General features: G+C 43.8%; 1 protein-coding gene across 1 annotated transcript; it reads right to left on the reverse strand.

The window, feature by feature from the left end:
* Nucleotides 1-1,129: 1,129 nt before the first annotated feature.
* LOC310771594 (fasciculation and elongation protein zeta-2-like) lies at nucleotides 1,130-12,560 on the reverse strand. Its single transcript, XM_083664173.1, has 6 exons — nucleotides 12,484-12,560; nucleotides 7,649-7,757; nucleotides 7,363-7,479; nucleotides 5,570-5,696; nucleotides 1,862-2,035; nucleotides 1,130-1,197 (listed from the first exon to the last, which is right to left on the reverse strand). The coding sequence occupies exons 2-4, from the start codon at nucleotides 7,739-7,741 to the stop codon at nucleotides 5,574-5,576; spliced, it is 333 nt and encodes a 110-aa protein (XP_083520299.1). The 5' UTR covers nucleotides 7,742-7,757; nucleotides 12,484-12,560; the 3' UTR covers nucleotides 1,130-1,197; nucleotides 1,862-2,035; nucleotides 5,570-5,573.
* Nucleotides 12,561-15,005: the final 2,445 nt, after the last annotated feature.

Below are 15,005 nucleotides of genomic sequence, written 5' to 3' on the forward strand. Positions count from 1 at the left end.
CGTCATTTCGAAAATCGTCTTTCCGGTTTTAAACGCGGAAGTAGAGTCCGCCTTCCGCAGTCATTTCGACTTGCCAAAAAGCTTTTTTCAAGCTAAAAAAAACCCCAAACTGTTTTAAAGTTTTAATATTTGTCGGGTGAGAATGTAACAGTTTATCAGAATAACGCCTATTGGAAATCTTTAACGAGCAGCGAGGACCGGGAGGCTCCCGGTCAGCGCAGCACAGTCAGACTGTGCTGTCGGACTAGCTATCTGTCAAACCCTACTGTTGTAGTTAGGCTACTGGCAGTGAGAAAACACTGTCGACGTGCTTTTGTAACTAACGTTAAACACAGACCGGGTACAGCCATCGGCTCCTCGCAGCAGTAACGTTATGAACATGTAACTGAAGTTGGCCGCAGTGTAGCTTAATTCTGAATGTTGCCAAACTTCATTCATACTGACGTTTTATTTGGTTGCCAACTCGCGCACGGCTATGGCATAATCGCGTGTGTCGCCTGTGCAGGCACGTCAGAGTTTCTGAAATGTGCCATTCCAAAACGATTACATGGAGCACTCAGCGGGAAGCGTGTCAAACAATTCCACTCTGGAGGGTGGTTCCAAAATGTGTCGTTTCCTAAGCGCGAATTCGCCGTCGCCGTCTAAAAGGGAGGCACTGATGATACAATAATTCCCCGTCACCATAGGAAACCGTCCTCGTGTAAAGTGCCCCTTAGATGTTCATTTTGTTTCACATCAGCGATGCGATGGGATCTCAGGGAGGTCATGTGTCCATCAGGGTTCATGCCATACCTCCTGTGCAGAGAACAGTCCTTTCTCAGGGCTTTGCTTGCTTCAGGCAAGTTGATGATGATGTCTGGTCCATACAGTGGCTCTCCCTGCAGAAGCAGTCCACTATGCTCAAGGCCGGGTCCTTCCACGTTGAAGAGTGGAAATCCGTTTTTAAATGGCCGACTTGCAGAAGGGGCGAGGGCGTGCGCTCGGCCCGAGGCTGCAGACTGGGAGCGGACGTCCGGGGGGATTTTTTACCGTGCCTGGGATGACGATGATGTCGTTTTGGACAGCAACCTCTTCTCAGAGGCTGCTGATCTCCGCAGACCTCTGCGGAAAGCAACCAAAGAGGACCACCCTCACCCTGGCCACCAAACGCTGCAACTTGCTGTTGCCCGCCACAGTCGGCTCACAGCCACCACACAGCTGGGGAAGGAGGGGGAGAGGCAATCAGACACAATCCAGATACAAGCCAGGTTGCTACAGTAGCAAATGTAAACAGGGGCCATAGCTTTCAGTCCAGACAGAGCCATGCTTACCGGTACATAGGGATATTAATGATTAATCTGCGTCAACCATTTGATCGATCCAAACATATATTAACCGATTAATCGACAATGCTATGTGCCATTTTAAAAGAAATTGCTGAAATTATTTAACAAGACAAGGGTGAAATTTAACGTTCAGCGGTTATACAGAGGAAGAAGAAAGCCAAGCAGGTAGGCAAAAAGTCCAGTGTGGGAGAATTACAGCCAAAAAGACACCAGTATTGTAAACATTGTAATACAATGTTGAAATTCAGCACGTCTACAAGCACAATGACAGCTAATGCAGGAAGTTTGGTTGGGTGATTAACTTGTTGAGTGGGCCTAAAGACACGTTTTGTCTTTTCTATGTTGTATGACAAAAAGCTGCTTTTTGGTAATGATTGATTAATTGATCGTTAACATGACCAATTAATCAATTACGGAAATTGATTACAATTTGCATCCCTACCGGTACATATGGCTCAGCCAATTCCACTCCAGTATGAAAATACCGTGTGCAGAAGCTGTTTTGGTGAGTGTGTGTGTGTTGTGTGTGTTCTCACCTTGTCACTGTCCAGGGTGTTCTGTGAGGTGTGTGAGGCCAGAGAGACGGTGTCTGGCTGGCTGCTGCTGCCTTCACCCTGGCTGTCCAGCTCCCCCTGCTGGTGAATGGTGCGCTCCTGGATCAGGTCCCTGATGTGTTTAATCCAGGTCTGTTTGTTCTGGATGCTGGACGCCTGCCATTGGTCAGTGACGAGTGGGGGGAGTGAGGGTCAAAAGGTCAAAGGTTAGGGTCGGCCACAAATTGACTTCCTTATGCATTCTCATTTTATTCTCTGAGTGTGTCGTGCAAGTCTAAGATCGCTTTCACATATAAGCTGGTGGACTCGGTGCCATTCAGGGGGGTGAAGTTGCAACATTGTTGTGATTTTCATTTGGTCTGGTTCACTTTCACACAACAATTTGTCACAAGCACCAAACTTTCTGAACAATGTCACGTGGTCGAAACAGTCACTGTCTATTGGACAGAATAGAGAAGGGAAATCTCTCCAGCAGGCTTCTAGCCTGGCTGAGGGCTGACTGAACAACACAAGTGAATCCACAAAACACAGACATGGAGCAACACCACCTGCGATATTGGGATTTCTGGTTTTACTATCAAATAATTATTTAACAAGAATGTGCCCAATATGAGCAGCAGATGAGGCAGCAAGCTGTTGAACATTTCATTCTACAGATGAGAGTAGCCTACGTACCGAAGGAGATAGGCAAACCGGGGGCCAGCTGTTGATAAATGTGATGTTGTTATGATGACGTATGTCATGACGCAGTGCAGGTACTGTACACGTGTGCACGCCGCAGTGTTTGTTTTGCTTCCTTCTACCGTCTTCTACTCATGATGCACTGCATGAGTGCATCAGATGCACTGGCGCTCTTGTGTTTAGTCCGGGTTGCTTTCACACAACAAACGAACCGCGCCAGGGTTCACTTGGAAGCGAACCGAGACCCACGTTTTCAAGCGCACCAGAGTTTGTTTGTTTGTTCTGCAACAGTTTGTTTGCGCTTTCACACCACCCCAAACGAAGCGCACTATCTGAGGAAACGAACTCTGGCGCGGTTAAAGCGGACTAAACAGCTTATATGTGAAAGCGACCTAAAGCAACCTGTGCTCTTTATCTCTTCTCTCATTGGTTCCCAAACTGGGCTACGCGTACCCCTAGGGGTACGTGGAGGTACTAGAGGGGCTACTTGAGAGAATGGGCAAAATGGACTTAAGAATAAACCATGAAAATAAATGTGCTCAGGAATTGGAATTGCAACTCTTTCACTCTATTTTTTATTTTCTAAAGTTCTATTCTTCAAAAGGGGGGTTATGTAAGGGTTAATGCACGATGAGGTGTCCATTATCAGAAATTATTGGACGACGTGGAGGCGTGAACCGTCCGAGGCGAAGTCCAATCATTTCTGATAATGGACACCTGGAAGTGCATTAATCCGCTTATACCATGGTCACTTGCCAAAGAAACAAAACAAGACCATTCATTTATATTTTCATGCATTTTGCAATCAAAATGTAGTTTTCATAACCTTGGATATGAGTTGAGAACCGGCGAGATAAAATAGTCCCCTCGATTGCTGAAGATTATCATTGGAGAAAATGGCCGATGAGTGCCTACACCTGGCAGAATTTCTAGACCATAAACTAACTAATAATTTTGCCAATGTCTAAGAATGCAAAGCCATGTAACTGGCTGGTTAAACTCACATTCCAGGGAATTACGTTAACGTCTGCGGGTCTTATAAGACGTAAGTGGCGCGTGCCGCGCTCGGAGTAGAAAACCATCTGAAGCTTTCTATGTCGGAGTCCAGGTATGTTTTGTACAAGGACGTCTCTCAGTGTGTTGCTGTTAACTGCCCATTTCGTTGTTTTCTTTTTGTTGATCTCGTCTTTTTCCTCTTTGACTTGATTTGTATCAGTGATACAGGCAGTGCGCGCTCTTGCAAAGTTCCTGGCTGGCTTTCTGCAAAGTTATAAACAGAGCTGGTTTGACAGTTGACAGCTGAGAGCCGGCTTCTGTCAGCTGACATTACAACATCTCAGAAAACGACAGATTTCTAAATAGCAGTTATTTTAATAAACTGAGCACACAGGGGTAATCTAAATAGTTACTTTGACCAATTTTTTTCTAAACTTATAAAAGTGCCATATTAACCCTTAACGGTGGTATAGAGCTCAAATGGCTCTGTCGAGACCATGGCGCATTGATATGAATGGTGAACAGACCATTTGACTGAAACTACTTAGCTAGGTGTACATTATCACAAATTACTGGACACCCTGCAGCCAATCAGAATCCAGTATTCACCCAGACCATGGTATAATTAAGCAATATAGCATGAGAGCCAGTGTGTTGTGGCAAATATATCCCGCTGATCAGCTGTTATCCCACGAGGCTGCAGGCCGAGTGGGATAACTGCTGAGCAGCGGGATATATGCCACAACACACGCAGCTCGAGTGCTATATTGCTTTTATAAAACGGTTTCCAAGTATGATAATATAATAATAATAGTAATACTATAAGTCCGACTGCCATGGCATTCTGGTAGAGTCAGTTGAAACACTACTGTAAGGCGGGACCGCAAGAACGTGCGGGTGATTTGATTGGATCGTTCTGGCGACTGAAGTTGACATTGGCCAATCCTGGCGCTTGCTGAGAAGCTGAGAGCTTTCTGGAAAGCCCGACACGCAGCTCGAGCGCAGCGCTGCATTCTCAGCGCTTGCTGAGAAGCTGAGAGCTTTTCTGCAAAGCCCGACACCAACTAACGTTATGGGGTTAAATGCAGGTTTTTTTTGCAAAGAAGACATTAGCCCGCGTCTATTCTTGTACAAAACATAATTTTCTGCAAAGTATTAGTAAAGTTATAAGCGAAGATCGATTCACAAGGATCTGACAGCTGTCTCCGCCATTTGTTTTTTCTACATTGTCATTTGAGGTAACCAAAGCCTTTTAGTAAGAGAGTTGCCATGGCAACTCATAACCCATGGCCATGGGTTATTGGAGTGGGTTACGGGATTTATACAATGGCTGTGAACCAATCAGATTGCTTGATTTGAGAGAGCCGTTTTATAAGTAAGGGATAATGTATATATAGGCGGTGATTACGGGGGAAATAATGACCGACAGGTGATGATTGAGCCCGACGCGCAGCGGAGGGCTTAATAATTCACCTGAAGGTCATTATTTCCCAGTAATCACCGCCTCAATATACATTATCCCGCTTAGAACACGGCCTACAACTAAATCATTCAATAATCTGACAAAAATAATTATTCAAATAGATTTTTTAATAGCGTTTTCAACGACAAAGCGGTTTCATTCGTAATTGGCACACAAGACACCACAGCTGCAACTGGTTGGCCTAATTAGTAGTGTTTGCTGACAAAAAGCTCTTAATCAACTGATTAATCCAGGTGTGGCAGAGCAGCGGTCGGTTGTCGAGAAATAATGACCGGTGAATCTTGTTGATTGACCAATCAGAATCGAGTATTCAAGAGAGCCGTGTTCTAAATACCTTTAATCCGGCTTCCCACCCGCAGACAAGGCCAATTGTGACTGTATGGATGCCCGACCAAGCCGGAGGTAACGTGGGGGTTCGAACCCGCGACCCTCGTGTTGGTAGGCAGGGAATGTACCGCTGCACTACCCGCACACCCAGACAATCTAATTGTTTACACACAGACCATCGGCCCTGTTCATTGGACACTCACTGTCCTAGTAGCAGTTGCTGGAGTGCCGGATGTCCAGTGAAAGCATGGACAGGTCCGACCGAGACGGGTTCTGCTGCGCCTCCATGTCAGGAGAGTCCTGCATCATCTCCTCCATCTCCTCGATAACCTGCAGCAACACACAGTATAACATTGAGGGTCAATTCATGAATTAACTCAGCAATTCCAATTTAACTGAGGAACTGGAATTGGAAAAAAAATTACAGGAAACAGAATTGGAAATTAATTGGAATTTCAGTTTCTTTTCTCCATTCTGAGATTACACATAGTGTTATACTATATATTATCAATAGTGAATATCATAAAATGTTAAAGGTTCCTCATAGGCGATACTTGATGTATGACACGTAACCGTAATACAGAAATTATGATTGAATGCATTTATTTTGTTTAACTGTCTTTAATTTGAGTCATGATTAGTTGGATTTATAATGTTTAGCACAGTGGTTCTCAAACTTTTTCATGTCAACGACCCTTAAACGGACACAAATTAGACCACAGACCCCCATTTGATCATAATTGTCCCAGGGCCCCCCGATTTTTGCTTTGAGATGTTTACTACTGAAAGTGTACCAGCCGCTCCCTACACGCGCACAACGCACTGAGCATAGGAAACCAAGTGTCGCCCTAGGGCATCATCCAGAGCAGGAATACCACAGTCAAACAGACTGGGTGGATGCCCCGCAGTTTGGTAATGCCCCTTCTCAAATTTACTCTCCACACGGCCAGTTTAGCATTCCCTGTTTTGAACTGGCCACGGTGCCGCCTTAAAAGAAAGTTGTGGGATCTCCTTGTTAACTACATGCGACGCAGTAAACAAACTCACGTTTCCATCGGTCACATCTGTACATGTGTGAGATTCCTCCCACTCCCGCAAATATGTAACGTAGCCTACGTAAATACAGTGTTGTGTAGTGGAAGCCATCATCTTGCTCTATAATGATCAGAACGGGTGTTGTTCAGAAAGGGAGATAAACAGCGGACTTTTCAGTCCATCTTGCAACACACTATTTTTGTAGTTAAGCTACTTCTCTGCATAGGGCAGATACAAAATAAAGCACCTCTGCTTGTAACATGAAATAATTCAGGCATCTCAAGTAAAATATAACAAAATTACTATTGGTCTCACTCTGTCCATCTCTTTTTACAGTCTGACACACACACACACACACACACACACACACACACACACACACACACACACACACACACACACACACACACACACACACACACACACACACACACACACAATACATAATACATAATACATAATACATAATATATATATATATATATATATATATATATATACACATATACATATATATATATATATATATATATACTATACATACATATAATTTGTGAGTTTTTCTTGGGACGGGGCGGGGGCACAATGAAAACATTTACGCTTAGGGCACCCAAATGGCCAGCAGTGGCGCTGCCCATGACTAAAATAGTCATACATTGGGTTACTTATGGATGGAATTATAGTGAAAATAAACGATTCTCCTTTTTGCTGGGGCGCCCATGGAACCCGGAGCCCACTTTGAGAACCACTGGTAGCGAGTCGAGTCGAATTCAATTTTGTTACTCTTGTCATTCCAATTCAATTGTAAATTATGTTTCCTTACAGCTGGGTGACATTTCAATTCCAAGATTTGAATTTGAATTTACTATGCATTCTCAATTCAGTTCATGAATGGCCCGAAACCCTGATCAACCAAACCCAGTGAACGTCAGCCCAGTCAATGAATGTGTCTGAAACTTACCTGCTCTGCTGTGAAGAGCGGCTCCTCGCTGAGGCAGGAGACGATGATGGAGTGCATGTCCAGCTGCTCCCTCAGCCCCTCCTCGTCCAACAGCTCCGTGGCTCCATCACTCGCTCTCTGCCAAAGAGGATGGGGGGGATTGAATGAAAACCGTGAAGCTAGCACAATGAATATTTGAGATTTGTGGGATGAACTGAAAGGGCAGGAGAGGAGGGCTTGGATAGGAGGGGTAAATTAAAACATATATATGAGGCATGGAAGGGAGGGGTGTAGTCCTCCAACGCACCGGTTTCTCTTCCAGGTTGAACATGAGGACGTGGAGGGAGCGTGTTCGAGACTGTTTCCAGTCCACCGCCATCATCTTCCCATAGTTGTCCATTAAGGCGTTCCAGATTCTGTGGGGGGAATGAAAGAACACAACTCATGTCTTTTCCAACTTCTGATACCTTAATCTGAATACATAAATGTCCTGCTTTTAATAACATTTCAGTCAAGGCATATCCACAGAAATATCCCAATCAGATGAAGCCATTCTGATCAGTAGGTGAAAAGTATGACACACTTCCATAATGATAAAGCCACTGCTGCACTAACCTATTTTAGAGGACATTATTGTTTTAAACATCTGTTTATTGGTATTTTATAACAGACAGTAAGCAGTGTTATATAAATATGACAAAAACCGTGGAGAATTTGCACACACACACACACGCGCGCACACACACACACACACACAGAACCCTGTTTGTGGTGACTGCACTGCATGACAGTGTGTGCTGTGCCCTGCAAGAGGAGAAACCGCCATCTTGAGTTCTGAAATGCGTGTTTCAACATTCCGAGTCCGACCGAGTGATCCTTTCTATCGACATTAAAGGAAGACATTCACATATTTCTGTACGTTTTGGTTACATAGTTTACAACCATTTTAACATAAGGCGCTTTCACACAGATCGCGCAATATTGCAGTTCAGAAGGCCCGCAAAGCCGGCAGCCTCGCCACAGAAATTGCTTTCACACACAGCCAAGTAGCACTGCCACATTCCCGTCCTGGGGTGTGCTTTCAGGTGGCAGCCACCACTCCCGGATTGAAAGGCGAGCGGAGGCATTTACACCCAGCTCCTCCTAGCCCAAATGAATATTTTCATAGGTTAGTGTAGCCTAGGCTACTGTATGATGAACAAATTCATTCAACAACCAAACATCGCCGATGTACGCCAGCCAACGACGTGCAGCTGTGGTCGTTAAGGATCAAAGTGATAAAACAGGAAAGTGTTGTCCACAGGCAGCATGGTAACAAGGCTTTCAATATTCATCTGATCGACTTTATGGATCACAGATGCACCATCATGTAGCCTATTAGGTACAAGCCTAATTCTTATCTTTTGGTTCCAGTTTTTTGTAAGGTGACCTTGGGTGTCTTGAAAAGCGCCTCCAAATAAAATGTATTATTATTATTATTTATCATCTCTGGCATGCGAAAAGAAAACACGACATTTCTGATCGGGAGGAGAGATGTGAAACATCGATTTAAAGAGTTACAGCTTAGCTTTTAGGTGATAGCTCAAACTCAATGTACTTCGGTGATATTTTAATTCCGTTTTACACAAGGTGCAAACTACTGCTCTTGACTTGTCCACTGTGCCATTTGGGTGTTATTTAAAGTAAAACGAGCCATTTAGAAGAGCATTGCTGTCTTTCTCTTCCATGCCTCCACAGGCAGAAGACAGGAAACGGCTGCGAACAGCTTGACTACAAGTACAGGTGCGACGAAGGGACAAAATAGCGGCATGCGATTAACGCGATTAAAAAAAAATAAGAAAAAATTCTCTGGTAAGAACTTTGTGGAGTGGTGTGACATCAACCACCTCCAGCTCAACATCAGAAGGACCACCAAGGAGATGGTGGTGGACTACCGGCGAAGTAAAGCAAGCATCACATGCTAGCTTGTCGGGAAGGGGGCTAAATACCGCTCCAAATTTAGGGTCAATTTTGGCAAGGGAAAAACAGACATGGCCATTTTCAAAGGGGTCCCTTGACCTCTCACCTCAAGAGATCTGAATGAGAATGGGTTCTATGGGTACCATTTAAAAAACGACATGCAACGCAGCTAGACCTAGCCAGAGCCGTGTATATAGAAGAGACGCGACATCTCCATTCACTCCAATGGACCAGTTTCTTACTCTCAAGAGTTCCAGGAAGTAAGGTCCTGGATTAAGCAGCACTGTCGAGTTGCAGCAAAATGGACAGTTTGTGTTGTACTTTGAAAAAAAAAATTTTTTATTTTTTTATCAAATTGTACATGATCAGCTTTATTTTAGCATTCAGAAGTAGCGCGAGACCCCTTCCTGGCTGTTCATTGGCTAATGAGTCTCGCATTTTGGTCCTCCGCTGACCACTCTCTCTCTAGAGCAGTGTTTCTCAACTTGTGGGTCGGGACCCACAAGTGGGTCGCGGGGCTGTTTTGAGTGGGTCACGGATGTGTGCATATGAAAATAAAGTTCTACTCATTGAGGATGCTGGCGTCTGCAGCCGAAATTACTTTCTTTCAGAGGCTGTAGCGGGCTTATTTTTAATCTTCCTAACCATGACTCTGGGATTGTCTATTGTGTATGTCTGTTTGTACGTTGTTGTATCCTAGGATATCTGGCCAATATCCTGTCTGTTATATGTGGGCACCCGGGCCCCCTATCATAAGCTTTAAATAGCTTCTTTGGGGTGACCCTTTCATGCATCCAATTACTGTAAATATATGTATGCAGCATGTACTGTATTCCATGTTATGATGTGTGAAATAAACTAAACTAAACTAAAGAGAAAGAGTGAAGGTACTGGTACCATATGAAACTAGAAGACCCTAAGCCTAAGGCATCCATTGGTACCAACATGCCATGCTAGCTTGTTGTGAAGGGAGCTAAATTAAGCTACAAAGTTAGCTACTAAATTCTGAAAATTGGGTCACGACTTGATGACTAAGGAAAACTGTGAGTCGTGAGGCTAGATCAGTTGAGAACCACTGCTCTAGACTCTCTAGCTAGACTGGACAGAGAGCAGCCAAAGATCCCACAGAACAGGAGCGGAGAGCAGACAGACCTCTCACTCTGCAGCAGATTCCAAAACCAAAGATTGCACAGCGACCAAAGATTGCGCAGCGAGAAGAGCTCTCACTCTGTCACAGTTTCCCAAACCTACAAATCACTCACTTTTTTAACAACTTAATACACTAAAAACTTAAACTAGTAAATTTAAAGACAGCACAGTAACATCATTGCTGATCTCTCACACGCACGCACGCACACGCACACACACACACACACACACACACACACACACACACACACACACACACACACACACACACACACAATCGCTAAGCCCCACCCCCATACATTCTGTAACTATCGTTCCATTTATAGACTTAATTCTCATATACCTGCAGAATGACACATTTCTTTAACTGCCATTTATTTACAGCAGCCACAAACGGATCAAGCTAAGCCTGATCCTCAAATCAAAAGGGATTTGACCTAAGAAACTTATTGTAGCGAATCAGTGTTACACATACAGTGGTGAGCAATGGAAGTGTCTCGACTACAGATAGGAACTGATGTGGGGGAGTGTTACTGGGGGGAACACTATGCTTGTGGGAGACTTCCGGGGGAGACTGAGCATGCGGGGGCAGTCTCCGGATACCGCCTAGAGAGAAGCAGCTAGCTATGAGCGTGACAACCGCCAAGAGTTGGAAATATGAATAACTGTGAATAAAGACCCCTGTACCAGCAAGCAGCCTCTGCCTCTTCAATACCAGGAACGCTACATTATATTTATACAGTAAAAAGTAGAACAAAGCTTACAATACAATACCAAAGCATAAACAATGAATCAACTAGGCCTACAATGGCTGGGTTTCCCAAAAGCTTCTTTGCGCTAAGAAGCTAATTTAACCCTTCTTAAGGCCCCCTTAAGAAGCAAACGCGTTTCCCAATTGCTTCTTTGCGAAGGCATGCGTTTCCCAAAAGCTTCTTAGCGCTAAGAAGCTTCTTTGACCCTTCTTAAGGCTCCCGTAAGAAGCCAACGAAGCCAACGTGTTTCCCGATTGCTTCTTAGCCTAAAATTATCTTCCAATTATCTTCCGTTAAGAAGGCTGCGTTTCCCAAAAGCTTCTTAGCGCTAAGATGATCTTTCGTTAAGAAGGTTTTGTAAGAAGGGTCTGGGGCATTCTTAACACCTTCTTAACGACAAAAATCCAGCCGCATCAGGCAAAAGGAGATACTTGTGTCCACTGTTCCTCTTGTGTTTTTCCCTTTTTCCTTTCTTTCATGCACCCTTTAGTGTTTAAAATTGGGGAACAATTGAAAATCTCCCCTCTATGTATGGTTACTTGTGTTTTAAATGTTTTACCGTAGGCTATATTCCTCTAATCAGAATGGATTCCTTTTATAATGTTGTGGATTTATATAGCACCTTTCGCAGAACCCAAGGTTGCCTAAATTCTGTAGTGTTTCTCTGTTTTGTTGTATGCTGTGTATATAAAGCAATTTGAACTGCAGTCCATGTCTGAAATAAATAATATTTAATAAAGTTTAACATGACCATGATTAGGTTATTCTACAGTGTTTCTCAACCACTGGGTCGTGGCCCACTGGTGGGCTCAGAGTGCCATCAAGTGGGCCGCAGAGGACCTCTCACATCGAGATGGTGGACAGCTCCAGTTAAGATGCTTCTTAAGAGCCTTCTATTTTTTTTTATTTTTCTCTTCTGTTATGAAGGCGTTTGGGAAACACTTCTTTGGAGCCTTCTTAACTCCTTAAGAAGCTTCTTAACGCCTTAAGAAGCTTCTTAACTCTTAAGAAGCTTCTTTGTTGGGAAACTCAGCCAATGTGTTTTAAGAGTATGTCTACACACAACATCCAACTGGGAAGATAACATGTCAAAGTAGCTTTTTGTGAAGTACACCATCATCTCCAACCAACACTGATCCAGCAGAGGAACAGAACAACATTTGGAAACAAAGCGATGATCAGTTGTGTGGGCTCACCCTCACTGTTAGTTGGCTATTGTTTGTTTGTCACCTAGTTAGTACTTGTCCATGCATCTTCAGGAGACTCAGAAAAGTGAACCCACCTGATTTATTCAAAGTTCTTGGAGTTCTTGGTCCTTCACCTTACTTCTTCACTGTACAGTTCTTTCAGATGGGAAACTCTGGTTGGCTGGATTTACCGCTACACTCATGCTGATGACATAGGCAGCAGTGTCTGGTCTGCTCCAATCACTGGTGCATGTGTCTGTTGCACAATCGTTGAGCCACACCTACCAGCAGTAATGAAGCCAGAGATTGTCTATTCTGAAGATGAAACGCTCAATAGTAAGTAAATATCAGACATGGGAGACACTTTGATCCAAGTCTCAAAGTCACAACTAATTGGGTCCAAAAGTCCCAAGTCATTTTGTTTTGGGCAAGTCAAGTTGAGTCCTTAGTTAAGGCAAGTCAAGTCACTTTCCCCCCCCGCCCAATATAGTGCAGTCTTACCTTCCTTAGTAGCTGTCTAATAGTGATATTATTGGCCAATTTATCTAACTGTTCAAAAAGTATGACAATTAATATAATTTGTATTATAATTAAATAAATGTAATCAAACAAAAGTCAAATAACTTTGTACTTGGTAACATAAGTGCCTTCTCCTTGAAAGGAAAAAAACATTCAGTGAGAGGAGTGTGATTGACAGCCAGTCATCCAATCATAACAATGCTCTAAGGAGGAGCATGAGTGAGTCATCCAATCATGACAATGTTATTTCCAGCTTGCGCTCAGATATCGGATAACTTTACACAGACAAGGTTGACAGTCTTAATATTTAAACTGAGCAAACAGGGATGTTTCCATTTTGACAAAACATCCACCACAGATTTTTTTTGTGATAGTGTTAAGTTTGTTTTTTTGATACATAAACATAGGACAACACAACAAAGAACTATAGAAACAATAACTATATGTGTGTACTTGTGTACTATGTGTGTACTTGAGAGCAAAGCTAACCGGAGCCCAATTCCTTGTAGTGTTTGCATACTTGGCCAATAAAGCTGATTCTGATCCACCCGCCACAGTAGGCTACATACTCTCATACGTACATAAATACATGCATATCCCCACTCCACCACAGATAGCAATTCAATGTTTACTCTTTTGTGTGGATTATCATGTGTCTCTTCAAGCCCCCCCTTTTTTTTTTTTTTACCAAAACCTTTACCACAGAGTGAGCAAATAAATTGTTTCTCACCTGTGTGGACTATCATGTGTCCATCCATTCTGCATCACTGTCTTCAGTCTCAGATTCAGCAGAGTCTGAAGTCTTGTCATCACTAGCTGTTTGTAAATTACTAGCTGGATATAAGTTCCTGGCTGGTTCTAATACTCCACAGTCCTCTCCATCAGCTTCTGTTTTCATCTGTTCAGTTGAGCTGCTGGCTAGAGGCTCTGCCTCTCTGCCCTCCTCAGTTTGGCTTTGATGAAGCTGTGAGGACAGAGGTTTCTCTTCATCATCTTCACGCTTCACAGGGACAGGAGTGAATGGGAACTTGGTGATATGGGCCGTCTCCAGCCCATGAAGCTGCTCTCCCTCCTGACTGGTGCAGAGTTCCTCCTGTTCCTCTTTAATGTGTGGGGGCTCTGGGTCCTCCTGGTCCAGACTGGAACTCCACTCCTCCTGCTGCTCAGCGGGGACGTCTAATTTAATAACCAACGGCTGCTGGATGTCTGGAGGCAAGGCTTCTCAGTCTGTGCAGCTTCTGGACTTTAGACATTTTCATTTTCATACAGCGACAGGAACGTTTCCTCCTGAACTATTTACTGACAAACGTAATCTCCAATAGCTTCACAGCTAAACTGACGTGAGCATTCAGCTGAGAGGAGCGTCGTGTTGGGAAGAAGATCTTCTTCCCAACATGTCGCATTACCGCCAACTACTTAAATCTGAATAAACTCTATTTGATGTCCTTTTCCCCAGGGCCATTCCCCATACTACTGTATAACTCTACTTTTCAAAATGTTTGCGAGAGCAATAGCATACTTATTTGGTCCTCGCGTCACCAGGCTCTTTTGAAGAGCCTGGTACCCGTGGTAGGATGATCCGCCCGTCGGTCCTGATCCTGATGTGTTCCAGTCCGCAGTGTTTTCGTTCCCCCATAGAAATGCAGCAGTAGGCAGCCTAACCTCGCCAGTCGCTACGAGTTAGAGAAAAAATAAGAAGCATGGACATAGGCTACCAAACAAAGCATTAGAAACTTGCCGGATCCATTACATCTTTGAAGCACTTTGGTTCCTACGTTCCGCCCAGGAAGACCCGCGTCTTCCGGTGGATCTTGCGCTTTGTGTGCATCAATGTTTTCGTTCCCCCATTTTACTGTTCTGACTAGTCTCTTAGAACAGACGAGTTGGCTTCCGCAATTTTCAAATGCTTCCGCCATACCTGCATTCGCCGGATGTAGATGAGAGAGTCTGTTTTAAGAGACTAGTTTTGACCGGAACTGAATTCTCTGTCAAGTGATTTACACAAAAACATCAATCATTTTTGTTTTGAATGACTATTCAGAGAGGAAGTCTTCAGTTTGGCCAGTTTTATTGGAAGAGCTTCGAAACTGAGAATGGA

The sequence above is a fragment of the Poromitra crassiceps genome (assembly GCF_964638095.1).
Source record: "Poromitra crassiceps genome assembly, contig: HAP1_SCAFFOLD_851, whole genome shotgun sequence".
Taxonomy (NCBI): domain Eukaryota; kingdom Metazoa; phylum Chordata; class Actinopteri; order Beryciformes; family Melamphaidae; genus Poromitra; species Poromitra crassiceps.